Below are 17,228 nucleotides of genomic sequence, written 5' to 3'. Positions count from 1 at the left end.
TGCCTTTCTGAAAAGGACCCGTTAATTCCTGCTCTTTGCTTCCTGTCTGCCAACCAGTTCTCTATCCATGTCAGTATCCTACCCCCAATACCATGTGCTCTAATTTTGCGCACTAACCTCTTGTGTGGGACCTTGTCAAAGGCTTTTTGAAAGTCCAGATACACCACATCCACTGGCACTTCCTTATCCATTCTACTTGTTACATCCTCAAAAAACTTCAGTGATGCGGTGATGAAGCTGTGTTTGATCACCTAGCCTCTCTTCATAAGTTATTAGTTTGTCAGTCCAAACAGTGGAAGAGCAACTTTGCCTTTGTTGACTGTCTTTAGTTTCTGATGCATTGTGCAGGCAGGAAAGGGTTACCGTAAGTTATGTAACTGCAGCAATTGAACATATCGGTGGGAGCAGCCATTTCATCTCTGCCTGTGCCTGCATTTTGCATACAGGCACTTCTATAGGTTGCAGTCCAATTTTGTGAGTTGTATTTTCAGCTTTTAATGACAGTACTCAAGAGTCCTTCTTTGCATGTAGGAGAAACAGCGCATATGATATCTTTACCGGAGTAGTTTATGCAGCAGGACTTTAAACAGCTGGAGGGGAAATGCAAATGGTCTTTCATTCTCTTTACATCTACAGCGTGGGATAATCAAACATAGAGTGCAAGGTAAGAAGATGTGTCTTTACCAATCACGCCTGCTTTGTGTTTGAATGTTGGTTCAGAGTCCATGATACCACTGTGTGATCTTCCTTATTGCCTGTGCCTCTGTTATTCCATGCCTTGCATTTGACTCTTGACAGGGGTGGAATATCCACTGTTGGTCCTTCAGAAAATCTCCCTCAAGGGTCAGCTCCTCCGTGTACAATGGTGGACTTCTTTCCCCCACTGCCACCAATCCCAAGGCTTTTATTAGACTCTCTGACTGGTCACTGCAGCGCAGAATGCGTCAAAATTCTTAGTCATAGAGGGACAGCATGGAAACTGGCCGATCGGCCCATCTAGCACTAACCATCAACCACCCGATTTGCACTAAACTTACATTAACCCTATATTCTATTCTCTCCGTATTCTTTTCAGTTCCCTCAGATTATACCTCTCACCTGTACACTGGGGACAGGTATCTGTGGCAAATTAACCTACATCGAAACATAGAAAATAGGTGCAGGAGTGGGCCATTCGGCACTTCAAGCCAGCACCGCCATTCAATATGATCGTGGCTGATTATCCTAAATCAGTACCCCGTTCCTGCTTTCTCCCCTTATCCCTCAATTCCGTTAGCCCCTAGAGCTATATCTAACTCTCTCTTGAAAATATCCAGTGAATTGGTCTCCACTGTTTTCTGCGGCAGAGAATTCCACAGATTCACAACTCTGGGTGAAAAACGTTGGAATCTTTGGAATGTGGGAGGAAGTTGGTGCAGCTGGGGGAAGCCTACGTGGTTATCGGGAGAACAGGCAGACTCCACACAGACAGTACCCGAGGTCAGGGTTGAACCATGATCGAAGGCAGTGGCCCTACCAGCTGCAGCTCCACAAGGTGCTGCCCTCCAGCACTCAAACCAAGCAAAACCAATGCCGATCTCTTCAGGCTGCAGCTAGACCTTGAACGTGGAATCACCAACTTCCTTTGATGGAATAGATCTAGCAGGGAAGTCGGTGTAATCAGACATTGGAGGACTATCGCAATGTTTAAGAAACATTTAGACAGATGCATGGATAGGCCAGATTTATTTATTGTTTATTGTTCAGTTTATTGTCACGTGTACCGATAATATGATAACGTATTATTCACAAAATGCTGGAGTAACTCAGCAGGTCAGGCAGCATCTCGGGAGAGAAGGAATGGGTGACGTTTCGGGTCGAGACCCTTCTTCAGACTGAAGAAGAAACTGAAAAATCAGTCTGAAGAAGGGTCTCGACCCGAAACGTCACCCATTCCTTCTCTCCCGAGATGCTGCCTGACCTGCTGAGTTACTCCAGCATTTTGTGAATAAATCGATTTGTACCAGCATCTGCAGTTATTTTCTTATATCATATAATGATACATATCTGAAATCATCATCATTGGTCCAAAAACGCTCACCAAATCCACCCAAAACTTCATACTCAATATTGATGGTCTCCCAGTATCCACCTCCCCTCATATCCGGAATCTTGGAATCATCTTTGATCAAACCCTCTCCTTCGACAAACACATCAAACACATCACAAAGACAGCCTTCTTCCACCTCAAAAACATTGCCCGTCTCCGTCCATGCCTCTCCTCCACAGCTGCAGAAACCCTCATCCACGCCTTCATCACCTCCCGTCTGGACTACTGCAACAGCCTCCTCTATGGCGCACCCTCAAAAATCATCAGTAAATTTCAATACATTCAAAACTCCGCTGCCCGTCTACTCACCCACACCCCGATCCGTGACCATATCACCCCCGTCCTTTACAAACTCCACTGGCTCCCCATCCCCCAGAGAATCCAGTACAAAATCCTCCTCATGACCTACAAAGCCCTCCATAACCTGGCCCCATCCTACCTGACCGACCTCCTCCACAGGCACACTCCCACCTGCACCCTCCGCTCTGCTGCTGCCAATCTCCTATCCCCCCACATCCGGACCAAACTCAGATCCTGGGGGGACAGGGCTTTCTCCATCGCTGCTCCCACCCTATGGAACTCACTACCCCAAACCGTCAGAGACCTCCACACTCACCACATTCAAAACATCACTGAAGTCTCACCTATTCAGTACTGCCTTCAACCACTGAAGGTCACCTCACCTTCTGTCTCCTTTCTCTGTTCGTTTACTTATTTATCTATTTATTCACTTCCCTATGTTCTCTAAATCCCTGTAAAGCGTCTTTGAGTATATGAAAAGCGCTATATAAATGTAATGTATTATTATTATTATTATTATATGATAATGTAGCCAGGCAAGGGAACAAAGTAAGAGAAAAGTAAATTCATCCAACATGCTGTTGCAAAATGCAAGTCATTGCATGAAAAAATCTTGACTAAACTTTCACAAGCCAAATGTAAAATAAAATTTTGCAGCAGTGTGAGAAAAGCGCAAAAGCTTAATTATGGCTAATTGTGTTGCTTCCTCCAAGAACTGAATAAGATGGGCTGAATGGCCTCTGTCGGGATTACATTATTAATTACATTATTGATCCTTCTTCCTTGTGGCTATCAAACTTTACAACTCCTCCCCCTTCTGACATGGGGTAGACTGACTCTGACTTCCCTCCCCCTCCCCCCCCCCCCCCCCCCCAATCTTTGCACATCCCCCAAGCCTTTCCACTCGGCACTTTAATTTCATGTTTCATGTATTTTGTGTTTTTACGACTGTTGGCAGATCAATTTCCCTCCTGTGATAAATAAAGTCCGATTGTATCGTGTCGTTCAGCAAAGAGGGAGAATTGTCAGCCATCACGATGACTCTGTGAAGAACTGTCAATGGTCCTGGTACCCTGAACTTTCTCGTCAGACCTGCCAATTTTTCTTTAAGATTTCACCCGATTCCCTTCTTAAAGTAGTTTTTGAATTTGCTTGAACCACCCATTCACGTCAAAACAACTGTGAAATAAAATTGCCACCTAGTGGATTATTTTATTGATCTTCATGGATCCCTGTCCCCTACTCTACCTGCCTGTGGGCACTCGTCCTTTCAATTCTCGTCACTGCCCCACTGTGATAGCTGAATGATCACTCCATTTTTTTTTCTTGTTTCCAGAGCGAAAAATCGTGATGCGTGCTGGAAGACGAGGGGTCACGATGCAAATTAAACTATTACAAGGTAGGTGCTATAACAGGGTGCGATAAACAACAGGTTCCTATTAGTGGGTCAGTTGATATTAACTCCATGATAATACCCTGTGGAGTACAGTATGTTCCAGAGAAGGAGGTGGCATGCCCTCTGCTGTCTGATGTTTATAATGTCATAGACACACGACCCAGGAACAGACTCTTCAGCCCATTGTGTCCGAACTGACCATGAACCGCCCATTTATTCTCTGCAATCCCACCCTCTCCCCTTTCATCCCCACAATCTCCCTATTTTCTCTCCCCCCCTCCCCCCAACCTTGAACCCTGGATGATATTGCACCTATCCTTCCCCTCCCACTCCACCTACATTCTTAAACAATTCGGACCTTGTCAATCCTTTAGTTACGTAATTCTCAGCTCTCTCATCGTTTTGTCTCACACCTTGTGTGTGTTCATCTCTGGCATTTGTCCAATCATCTGCACATCAAATCCCCCCCCTCGCCTGTGTTCACCTGCCATGCTTTGTCCTGCTCCTACACTCTTCTTTCTTCCCACCCCCACAATCAGTCTGAAGAAGGGTCTCGACCCGAAACGTCACCTGTCCACCTTCCCCAGGGATGCTGCTTAACCCGCTGAGTTACTCCAGCATTTTGTATCTTTCCTTGGTAAACCAGCATCTGCAGTTCCTTGTTGGGACATCTTACACTAATGGGCACTATTCCCACTTTACTCTCCCCTCGTTCGCAGATTCTGCCACTCACCGACACACTTGGACCAACCAATTCACCTACCAATCACACTTCAATGGGATATGGGTTTGAACCTGACTTGGGGCGCTTGTCTGTATGGAGTTTATATGTTCTTCCCGTCATCTACTCGGGGTTTTTTCCAGGAAGCTCCGGTTTCTTCCCACACAACAAAGACATAAAGGCTTGGTATAAATGTTAAATTGTGTGTGAGGGATAGCACTGGGCCGAAGGGCCTGTTTCCATGCTGTACCTCTAAACTAAATAAACGAAATCTCCCCATGTCCTGCACATCTGCCAGATATTCTGATGCACATGTGTTTACCCATTCTGGCAATGATACCAAGCACTCGTGCCATCCCGAAGGCCAGCAAAATTCAGTTTCTGCATACACCCCTGTAACTTACAATTAGTTCTGAATGTTTCTACAGCTCCTGCTACATTCTGGTTTGTGTGGTTCCAACTCCCTGGTGCAAGGTGAGTATGACCACGTTAGGTATTTGCCTCACCTAAATCCTGACCCTGCCATTTCTCATCAATATTAGTGACCGATTGTGAGTTGAGGTTTAATGTCCAACCGAATAAAAATTGAGCCCTCTTTGGGATTTGAAGTGCATCTTTTATTGCTTGGGATCTAAGTGGAGAGCCAGTGGGACAAAGTGGGCATCAGTCAGTCCCTGGAAAGCAATACTTTTAATAACCTGACTCAGAGACAGGCCTATTTCATTGCATTGAGAAATCCATCACTCGGAGTGTGAGCTGGGAGTGTACATCAGAAACTGTAAAACTCTCTGCATACAAACATTCAATCCTTTTTCTATACTATACTCAGAAAACTGGCTCCCTAATGGTGTAATTTCTGAAAGGCACCCATATCTTCTTGGGAGAATGGCTAAATCAGGAAAACAGTTCTTTATATTTTCTCCCCTTTAATGATGATTCATCTCCCCTCAAGCGTGGGCAGTATGGTTGCGCGGTGGTAGAGTTGCTGCCTTACAGCGCCAGAATCCTGGGTTCGATCCAGACCATGGGGGTGCTTGTCTGCATGGAGTTTATACATTCTCCCCGTGACCTGTGTGGGTTTTTTCTCCGGGATCTCCGGTTTCTTCCCACACTCCAAAGATGCCCAGGTTTGTAGGTTAATTGGCTTGGTATAAATGTAAATTGTCCCTAGTGTGTACAGGATAGTGTTAGTGTGCGGGGATCGCAGGTCGGCGCGGACTCGGTGGGCTGAAGGGATTGTTTCTGCGCTGTATCTCTAAACTAAACTAAACTAAACATGGATTTAAATAATATTCATTCATTCGTGTACCATGTGCAGGTACACACATGTGTATTTGTGTGTGTATCTCTGTGTTTGTGTGTGCATGCCGCATGTGTACATGTTGCCCTGTATTTTGTAAGTGTGTGCACATCTGTTTCTGTGTTTAACTCCATCTTTCTCCCAATATGTTTTTGAGTTGTAGAGCTATACAGCTGTAACAGGCCCTTCGGCCCATCAAGTTCACGCTGATCATCAGCACCCATTTAAATTACTCTTAAGCTAATCGTTTTTTAAAATTATGTTCTCATTCACATTGACTCTTTCAAGTGTCCATCATTAATTTACATACCAGAAGCATTTTACAGTGGCCAATTAATTTACGTCTTGGGATGTGGAAGGAAATGGGAGCACTGTGGGATGCTCATAGGTCACAGGAAGAATGTACAAGCTTAACAAAGGTCAGGGTTGAACATATCGAAGTTCCAGAATTGTTTATTTACTGGGGTTGTAAAGAAAAACAGACATTAAAATTTTCCCACAGTGGAATTTAGAACCACGTGGATTTGAGGAAAATATTGGAAATGGGTAGACACAAAATGCTGGAGTAACTCAGCGGGTCAGGCAGTATCTCGGGAGAGAAGGAATGGGAATTAGAAATGGGTAATTTAGCTTGAGCTTGAAATTTGGCGATTTGATGCTGTGCAAGCACTTTGGGATGTGAAGGGTGCTACATAAATGGAAGTCTGCCCTTCCTCACAGGTCTGGTTTCACGAATAACAACCTGGCCCTATCACTTCAACCAATTGCTTACCTAAATCGAGGTGATTCGGTTTGACAGCCAATAAATGATCAGCCTGGGACCTGAATCTGAAGAAGGGTCTCGACCCAAAACGTCACCTATTCCTTCTCTCCAGAGATGCTGCCTGACCCACTGAGTGACTCCAGCTTTTTGTGTCTATCTTCAGCCTCTGACCTACCTTTTCCAGAGCTTCCTTCACTCATAGTAACAGAGGTTACTATATCTCACCCATTCTCAACCTTTTCCTAATGGAATAGCAAGATTGTGATCAAATATTTTTGTTACAGTAGTTTTATAGTTTTGGCAGCACAATGGCACAGCTACTGAAACTACAGCCAGTGACCCAAGTTCAATTGTGACCTCATAAGGACATTAGGAATAGGAGTAGAATTAGGCCATTTGGCCCATCAAGTCTACGCCATTCATTCATGGCTGATCTATCTCTCCCTCCTAACCCCATTCTCCTGCTTTCTCCCCGTAACCTCTGACACATGTACTGATCAAGAAGTTATCTATCGCTGCCTTAAAAAATATCCATTGACTTGGCCTCCACTGCCTTCTGTGGCAAAGAATTCCACAGATTCATTACCCTCTGACTAAAGACATTTTTCCTCATCTCCTTCCTAAAAGAACGTCCTTTAATACTGAGGTTATGACCTCTAGTCCTAGACTCTCCCACTTGTGGAAACATCCTCTCCACATCCGCTCCATCCAAGCCTTTCACTATTCTGTGTGCTGTCCATGTGGGGTTTGCACGCTCTCCTTGAGACTGTGTGGGATTTGTCCGGGTACTCCGATTTCCTCCTGCATTCCAAAGAAATGCAAGTTGGAGGGTTAATTGGCCATTAATAATTACCCCTTGGTGTATCTAAATGGTAGAATCTGGGGGAAGTTACTGGAAATATAAAGAGAATAAACTGAGATTAATATCAGGGAATGCTTGATGGTCAGCACAGATTTGATGGGATGAAGGGCCTGTTTCTGTGCTATAGTACTCTCTGCCTCTGTGAGCAGATTTATAAACTGGAAGTCTGAATCAGTAATCTGGAGACGTGAGTTCAAATCCAGTCATAGCATCTGGAGAATCTAAATTCAATTTGTATCTAAATCTGGGATTAAAAGTTAGTATAAGTAATGATGATTCTAAGAGTACTGATTGTTTTAAAAATCCAGAAGGAAATCAATTAAATTTACCCATTGTGAATCGCACGTGATTCCAGACCAGGAATGATGTGGTTATCTGCCCAGCCAGACTCTCAATTCATGGGCAATTAACATTGGGCAATAAATGCCAAATATCCCAGCATGCCTCTCTGCCTCAAATGGCTAAAATGCAACATTGGGCCCCTTGCTTGTGAAGATAAATATCATGTTTGTTTTGTAATGAGGAATTACATTATACCCTGCGTTCACCTCAAATCTGAAGAGTTACAAACATGCACACCCCCACCATAACAGCCCTCTGCTATAAGTAGGTAAATCTTGCACAGAGCTTAGATTGATCTGGAGCTGCCCTGCTCTGATGATATATCTGATCAATAGACAGTAGTCATGAATTGAGGGGCGGACGGAGATGAAAATGATGGGAATATGAGTGTCTGTAATCAATAGGCACATTTTTCTTTTAGCCAAGACAAATGCACTGAACAGAGAGGTTTCAAAGTATTGGTCAAAAAATGTGGGTGCATTGGTTACATAGAACAGTACAGCACAAGGACAGGCCCTTCGGCCCACAATGTCTGTGCCGAACATGATGCCAAGGTTATCTCTTATACAGCTGCAGATAACCAATATCCCTCCATTCCCTGCATACCCATGTGCCTCTCCAAATGTCACTATCATTTCTGCCCCCACCACCACCCCTGACAGCACGTTCCAGTTCTGTGTAAAAGAAGTTGCCCCGTCAATTTTGAGTGGACACCATTCTCCGCCTGCCAATCTCTGCTTGCCTGTCGCCCTCCCTCCCTCCCTCCCTCCCTCCCTCCCTCTCTCTCTCTCCCTCTCTCCCTCTCTCCCTCTCTCTCTCTCTCTCTCTCTCTCTCTCTCCCTCTCTCCCTCTCTCCCTCTCTCCCTCTCTCCCTCTCTCCCTCTCTCCCTCTCTCCCTCCCTCTCTCCCTCCCTCCCTCCCTCCCTCCCTCCCTCCCTCCCTCCCTCCCTCCCTCCCTCCCTCCCTCCCTCCCTCCCTCCCTCCCTCCCTCCCTCCCTCCCCCTCTCTCCCCCTCTCTCCCCCTCTCCCCCTCCACCTCTCTCTCTCTCTTTCTTTCTCTCCCTCTCCCTCACACTGTCTCCTATTATTTTCTCCCCCCTGCTCTACATCTGCTCTCACGTGGCCGGTGGATGTTAAGCAGGATTAAGTCAGATTCAATCACAGCTCATCCTACTGGACACGGTGTAATCAGTCTGGGGAGAGGGGGTGGGGGACATAGTCAGGTTTGTTGCTCTCCATGACATACGTGGCCTCTTCCAGCAGTGGCAGGGCACCAGGAACCGGTCACAGGTTCTATGACGGTACATGATGTAATTCCGGGTACTGACAGATTTAAATGGATCTCCGGGGAGCCTGTTGACATCGGGTTTGGAGATTTGCTCCAACATAGTACTATAACCCAATTTAGTCCGAGTCAAGTGCCAGCAGTTGGCTGCCAATTGCTAACCAGGGCCTTTGAGATTGGAATCTGTATTGGTGTTGGATGGCATTATATTCGACTCAACAAGGGGACCAGCTGCTCCTCGCCTGTGGCCAGCTGTCCAAGTGATTTCTGATTGGGGAGACAGAGAAAAGAATAATCTAAAAGGGAAAGGTAGGTCAACTATGAATGTGTCAGCTTGGGTCACTGTGTAGCACTGAAATGGAAGTACATGTGCTTTAAAACAGAAGTTGCAGATTTCTCACTCGAGCCATTGATTGGGGGTAATCAATTCCCCTTCCAATGCTCTCTCCCACTCACCACTCTGCCCCAACAAGTTATGTGTTGTTAAATCAGTGTTCTGTGTCTCCACTAGGCTCCTGGGTCTGGTATTTTTCCCTCGGTGTGAATTGGGTTAATTTACTAGTTTTGGTACCGGAACAGTAATCCAACAATCAGGAGACTTGAGATCAAATCCCAGCACTGCAGCAAGGGAACTTGAATGCAGTTAATTAAATACGTCTGGAAAATGAATTATCTTATTCCATTGTTTCCCCTTTGGGAAAGATCCCTTGACCCACATCATTTGTGACTGGCTCTTAACTCAATCCGTAGTTTTACATCCTGTGAATGAATTTTAAAATATGTGACTACTGACAGTAAACACGTTACAGGTTCCCAGTGCGAATTGTTGCAGGGAGGTGATGAATTTTGAATAATTCAGTGGAAGGCACAGTAGGGACCAGTTTGAGATATCTCAATCTTGCACTGGCTTTCCATCCAGCTCAGAGAGAAGTCTCTTTAGCAGTTGAGCTAAAGGCAAAAAAAGTACAACATGATCAGATGCTTTTTTCTGTCAGAGATGAAAATGTAACAAGAGCAGTGATTCCCAACCTAGGAATGCCACCCCCACCTCAGGAGTAACTGGAGTGGATTTACTAATGTCGACATAAATTTGTCCAAAATTAAAATTAAATAAAAAGATATTCTGCCCTCCATCCACCTTGGACATAAGGATATAATATAAGAAAATAACTGCAGATGCTGGTACAAATCGAAGGTATTTATTCACAAAATGCTGGAGTAACTCAGCAGGTCAGGCAGTATCTCGGGAGAGAAGGAATGGGTGACGTTTCGGGTCGAGACCCTTCTTCAGACTGAAGGACATAAGGATGTTGTGGCGGTGCCCGGGAATTAGGCCACTCCCTGGGTCATCCCCCTCGGCATGGGTTGGACAGGGCTGGGGAGGGGTCAGAGCTACAGGGTTTGCCTGAAGGAGCTTGGGTTAACTCGTGCTGGAAACTGAAGAGAGTGGATGTTCTGATGCTACATTAAAATTACTGTTAATACTCACCTGGCGTCTTGCCTGATTCCTGCTGCGTCCAGACCCACTACAATGTAACAGGACATTGGAATCCCCTGGAAACCCCAACGCTTTAAATGGAGTAGCCCATGATATCATCAGCACAGTCACTGCTGTAAGAAACATGGCAGCCAGGGAACAAAACAAGTAGTGCAAGAAAATAACTGCAGATGCCGGTACAAATCGAAGGTATTTATTCACAGAATGCCGGAGTAACTCAGCAGGTCAGGCAGCATCTCAGGAGAGAAGGAATGGGTGACGTTTCGGGTCGAGACCCTTCTTCAGACTGAACAAAACAGAGAGAACAAAACAAAGTGAACATTTAGATTTGAGCAGGGTTTCCTGAAATGGAGTATTTATCAATATATCGTGATGGAAAATCTTAAAGTTTATCTTTTCCTTGTGCTTAATAACACTGACTTGTGAGGTATGCACTTTACCACTGTATCCTTTGCATGGAATTATTGGAAAAGGTGGAAATATGTCCTTTGTCAAATGCACTAAACTCACACTGTGATGATGGCTGTGTGTTGCGTGCCACAAGAAATTTGATTTTCGGAAACGAGAACAATGGTCATGCACTCCCTCGCCAAAGATGTAGTCGATGTAGCCATGAGCAATCCTGCAGCCCAGCGTGCCTTCACCCAGCCTTGTGATTCTTTCTCATTGCACTGCTAGTTGTTATCTTGGTGTGTGGGATGTCACTCGCTATCATTTAGATTGGGTGATGGAGAAGCAGTGGGGAATTGCCACTGAAGCCCACAGTAAATGCAGAGAAAACAATACCTTATCCTGAGTGCAATTGTTAAGCAATTGTTGGCTAAAATTATGGATGGAGCAATCTCACGCTGTGTCAATTCAGATCTGTGTAAAAGTTTTCTTGTATAAGCTTGTGTGCATCTGTGTGTTTGAATTTATATCACGCATCTGTGTAAATCATATTTACATGTAGTTTTGTGTTTGCATGTCTGTATACCATTTTGCGTTTAAATGTTTGTATTTACTTAGTAATTTACTTTTATTTGTCTTTAATTAATTATTATTATTATTATGTACAGGTGTACATATGTGTATACTATACATATGCGCATATGTCACATCATATGTACCTCTGTATCATACTGTACGCACAACAGCATCTGCACATCATGGTAAAATGTGGGTCTCTGTCTATCATTTTAATTTGCCTGAGTGATGTGTGTGTAAGAAGGAACTGCAGATGCTGGTTTACACTGAAGATAGACACAAAAATGCTGGAGTAACTCAGCGGGTCAGGCAGCATCTGTGGAGAAAAGGAATAGGTGATGTTTCGGGTCGAAACCCTTCACCAGAATCTTGTGTATATGTGCATGTGTGCTCATTGAGCTTCTCACACTGCTGGGCTTAGCGGGAATAATCATATCTTCTTACAAGGGTCTAAAATGCTATGTCTGAATAGGTCTCTGTTCATTCTCAACTCTTCATACCATCTATTTCTTATGACCCGCAAAGGTTTAGACTGTAACATTGATTACAACTCCATTTAACACGTTGATAATGTCCATCAGTAATGTGTACCTTGGAACTTCCAGGTTGGAGAGCTGATGTTTCTCAAGGTGGGAAGGTGATCGTGTTCTGGCCGCACCTGTTGCCTGCCCTTCGCTTGTGATAGGATTGGATTTACATTGAATGGCACAGAATACGAAAGTCATGTCTTTCTACATGGAGCTGAGGACTGGTCACTCCAGGAATTGTGTCCAAATGCCTTCAGAATCTCTGGGACGGGGCTACCTGAACACAGCTCAGTATGAAGCCCCCAACCGATCACCATGCCAATCCTCTGCCAAATCACTGACCCCCCGGTCCCACATGCAGAGACGCAACCTGCTGCCTGAAGCCAGAGTCGACTTCTTGGGCTTGCCTGGCCGAGAGAAGGGCGGGTCCTCACTTGTCCGCACACGATCGGAGACCAACCCCTTTCAGGAAATGATCCCCAGCAGCCCAGGGAGGTCCACTGCTCCTACCTCCCCGGTGGGCACCAGGACTCGCTCCTTCTGCCCCGCTACCTTGGAGAATACAGTAAGAAAGGCGAACTTCAACACTGGAGGTAAAAGCTCGGTTGTTACTTTTAGCTACATCGAAAAGGCCAAGGTGAAGACCATCGTTAATCCGTTCGGCAAACCAGTGGTTTGTCAAGAGGCAAAACGTCTTTCCACAGCGCAATTTTCATCAGCTGGATATAGAAGCCCACAAACTGGGCACAAAACATTGTTGAGTTTTGTATCAAAACTGCCTCAGATGGGAAGTCTAGACATGGTGATGGTGGGAGCCTCTAGCAGGCCATCAGATGAAATGGTTGCCGGCCAATGCCTAGTTGGCAGTGTTAGTACAAAGTGTCCTGATGCTCAAGATTCCCACACTGGCCTCCAAAATGGGAACAAGATAGACCACTTGTTCACATCAGAACCGTCACAGACCAGTAGTCAGGACCTGGGAACAAATCCAACGACGACATCCACTATCAATGAAACATCCAACAATAATACCGACATATCTAATCACAGCTCAGAGCCATCAATTGGAATGGAGAGTCCAAACAGCCCTGGCTTCAAACAGGTACTTTCCAGAATGATATGCACTTGATTAAGTCTTGACAATTAGATTACAAATGTTCAGTTGGACTATTAGATTCTCATGGGTTGCGATCGTGGATTATTTGGTTGTGGGAAGAATGGATAAGCAGACATGGTTCCTTCTGGAGAGATACAAAATGCTGGAGTAACTCAGCGAGACCGGCAGCATCTCTGGAGAGAAGGAATGGGTGATGTGTCGGGTCGACCTGAAACGTCACCCATTCCTTCTCTCCATTGATGTTGCCTGTCCCGCTGAGTTACTCCAGCATTTTGTATCTATCTTTGGTTGAAACCAGCATCTGCAGTTCCTTCCTCCACATGGTTCCTTCTAGGTTGCACTGGCTGTGTATTTACTCTATATTCCATACAGAATTTCCAGAGTTATTACCTTGCACTTCAAATAATGGGTAAAACTGGTATTGCCATCATGGTCAAATTAGAGTGTAAATTAGTTTAATCAGGGGTGAGGGAGTACAGTGCTGTGGGTAGTGATAAAGAGCTCTGGCTAGGGATTTGATAGAAGGGCCCCGCACACTGCCTGAGGGGCTTTACCCTCTTTGGTCCCCACCACAAACTCTGCCCTCGCCATCAATCCCATCACCCTCCCACAGAGTCATTCACATTGTTCACAAACCTACCTTCCATGTTGCCTGTTAGTCTCCATAACAGAGTTTCTTAGTTTAGTTTACAGATACAGCAAGGAAACAGGCCCTTCGGCCCACCGAGTCCGCACCGACCAGCGATCCCTGCACATTGACACCATCCTACACACACTAGGGACAATTTTACAATTTTACCAAGCCAATTAACCTACAAACCTGTACGTCTTTGGAATGTCAAGTCAAGTCAAGTCAAGTCAATTTTATTTGTATAGCACATTTAAAAACAACCCACGTTGACCAAAGTGCTGTACATTTGATTAGGTTCCAATAGAAAAAAAAAAAAAAAATGAAAACATACAGTAGCACGCAAACAGTTCACAGCGCCTCCTCAATGAGCCTCAAACGCTAGGGAGTAGAAATATGTTTTGAGCCTGGACTTAAAGGAGTCGATGGAGGGGGCAGTTCTGATCGGGAGAGGGATGCTGTTCCACAGTCTAGGAGCTGCAACCGCAAAAGCGCGGTCACCCCTGAGTTTAAGCCTAGACCGTGGGATAGTGAATAGCCCCAAGTCGGCCGATCTGAGGGACCTGGAGTTAGAGAGGGGGGTTAGAAGATTTTTGATGTAGGGGGGGGAGTGTCCATTTATGGCTTTATACGTGAATAGGAGGAGCTTGAAGTTGATTCTGTACCGTACAGGGAGCCAGTGGAGAGAGGCCAGAATCGGGGTGATGTGGTCCCTTTTACGGGTACCCGTCAGGAGTCTCGCTGCGGCGTTTTGGACCAGTTGCAGGCGGGACAGGGAAGATTGGCTGATCCCAGTGTATAGGGAGTTGCAGTAGTCTAGGCGGGAGGAAATGAAAGCGTGATTGATTTTTTCTGTGTCGTCGAATTTGAGGAAAGGTTTGATTTTAGCTATGGTTCGAAGTTGGAAGAAGCTGGCTTTTACCACAGCGTTGACTTGCTTATCAAATTTTAATGCAGAGTCAAATATCATGCCGAGGTTTTTGACATGCGGTTTGACTAGGCAGGATAGGCTTCCAAGACTGCCTGTTATCAATTTGATGGAGTCGGGGGGGCCGAATAGGATGACCTCAGACTTGCTCTCATTTAATTGGAGGAAGTTCTGTGCCATCCAACATTTTATGTCCTCAAGGCAGTGTGAGAGGCTGTTTAAATTTGACTGGTTGTTGGGTTTCAGGGGGAGGTAAAGCTGAGTGTCATCGGCATAGCAGTGGAAAGAAATGCCGTGCCTTTGAATGATTTGGCCAAGGGGGAGCATGTATAGAGAAAAGAGAATGGGGCCTAGGATTGAGCCTTGTGGAACTCCGCAGGAGAGGCTAGCTGGAGCAGAGGAATAACTGCCTATGTTGATGGCGAAACTCCTATCTTTGAGGTACGAAGCGAACCAGCTCAGGGCAGTGCCATCAATGCCAACCGCGTACCGGAGACGGTCAATAAGGATGGTGTGGTCCACTGTATCGAATGCTGCGCTGAGGTCGAGAAGGAGCAGGATTGCACAGTCGCCGGTGTCGATGGCGAGAAGCAGGTCGTTGTGTACCTTCAACAAGGCAGACTCTGTGCTGTGGTGGGCTCTGAAACCTGACTGGAAACTTTCCAGGATGGTGTTTTGGTGCAGGTAGGGCACTAATTGGTTAAGGATTGCCTTTTCAAGGACTTTTGACAGGAATGGCAGTTTGGAAATGGGTCTGTAGTTGCTAGGCAAGGTGGGGTCTAGGTTAGGTTTTTTCAGTAGGGGCTGGACCACCGCGTGCTTGAAACTGGTTGGAACAGTGCCAGTGGCCAGAGAACTGTTGATAATAGAGAGGATGCTGGGACCAGCTATTGCAATGACATCCTTCAGAAGGGCAGTGGGGGCAGGATCAAGGGGGCAGGTTGCAGGTTTCATAGCGGAGATAAGCTTTGCAAGGGAGGATAGAGTGATGGGTTGGAAGCAGTCCAATTTAGATGAACAGACTAGTGAGACAGCTAGGTCACGGGTGGGAGGGGAAATGTTCATTCTAATATTCTCAACTTTGTTGGTGAAAAATTTAGCGAATTCTTCGCACTTAGCACAATGTGGGAGGAAACCGGAGAAAACCCACGCAGATCATGGGGAGAACGTACAAACTCCATACAGACAGCACCAGTAGTCAGTATCTAACCCGGGTCTCCGGTGCTATAAGGCAGCAATTCTACCGCTGCGCTACCATGCCGCCCTAGATCGCCAACCAAGCTTGGTTCTGGCCATTTGCCACTGCTGCCCTTGCCCATTGCCGATCACTTCAGATTGGCAACCAGTGCAGTCTCCTCACCATCAGCCTTTCTCTCCATTTTATTGGAATTTCAGCGAAGGGACTAATTAACCACTGAAGAGTGGGTAAGAAATGATCGAAAAGCTTCAAAGTCATAGTGCACAGAAGCAGACCCTTTGACCTGTTGAGTCTGTGCTGACCATCAAGCAGCCATTTATATTAATCCCTTTAATTCTCTCCATATATTCATTAACTACCCACAGATGTTAGACCTGCCCAGGAGAGTATGACATGGAGCCTGATGTCACAGTCTGCAGACCCAGCATTCATGTACCTGGAGAGAGACACAAAGTGTGGGAGTATCTCAGCAGGTCAGGCAGCATCTCTGGAGAAAAAGGACGGCTGACGTTTTGGGCCGGGACCCTTCTACAGTCTCCTGAAGTCTTAAGAAAGTTCCCAACACAAAGTGTCACCCATCCTGTTCTTCCAGGATGACCCGTTGAGTTACTCCAGCACTTTCTGTCTGCCTTCAGTATAAACCAGCATCTGCAGTTCCTTTCTACACTTCATTCACCTGGATGTGGAGCAGATTAGGCGAGTATCTTGGAATCGATCCAGGTTGTTTGTGGTAATTGGGGTCCCAAGCGTTAAGTGTGCCTATTGACTGGCACATGTCCAGCTCATTTAGTTGGCTGTTACTGAGACTATTAAAGACAGCTGAGTATCCAGCAGTGAATTGCTCTTTGTTGTACGTGCGTGCAGAATGGCAGGAGAGTGTAAACAGGGCCGGCAGAAGTCGCCCACAATGATCCAGATGGTGGGAGATAAAGAGTGCAGTGTTTATGCTCCACGCGTCACCCCTCTCACACTGCCACATCTAACAATCCTTACATTCTATTCCATTATGAGGAAGGCCTGTTTTACAATTCAAACCACTTCAGAGACCCACTTATGCCGCCATTATTTTGGCTCAGTTTTTCTTTTTGTCTTTGTTTTTTGTAAGTACAGTCTGGTTTGCTCGTCACGTCTCACAGCCTTGCCATTAGCAACACGATACACGAACCCTGAACGCAGCATTATCTGAACTCCCATAGTAGATCATCCAGTCTCAGCCTATTGGAGATACTCCCTTTATTCCTTGCAATTTCCTCCCCCACCTTTTCCCCTACCTAAAACCCTCTATCCTTGATGTAATGATGAGCCCCA

The 17,228-nt window shown here is 45.7% G+C and overlaps 1 protein-coding gene across 1 annotated transcript in view; it reads left to right on the top strand.

The window, feature by feature from the left end:
* The first annotated feature begins 407 nt into the window (after positions 1–407).
* LOC144610004 (PH and SEC7 domain-containing protein 1-like) overlaps positions 408–17,228 on the top strand; it is a 120,198-nt gene continuing 103,377 nt past the window's right edge. The window contains 4 exon segments of the mRNA XM_078428440.1: positions 408–664; positions 3,726–3,788; positions 4,935–4,980; positions 12,128–13,151. Of these exon segments, the coding sequence (XP_078284566.1) occupies positions 12,225–13,151 (927 nt within the window). The 5' untranslated portion in view covers positions 408–664; positions 3,726–3,788; positions 4,935–4,980; positions 12,128–12,224.

Source organism: Rhinoraja longicauda, chromosome 35 (genome assembly GCF_053455715.1).
Source record: "Rhinoraja longicauda isolate Sanriku21f chromosome 35, sRhiLon1.1, whole genome shotgun sequence".
Taxonomy (NCBI): Eukaryota; Metazoa; Chordata; class Chondrichthyes; order Rajiformes; family Arhynchobatidae; genus Rhinoraja; species Rhinoraja longicauda.
This window is presented reverse-complemented; position numbering and strand designations above follow the sequence as displayed.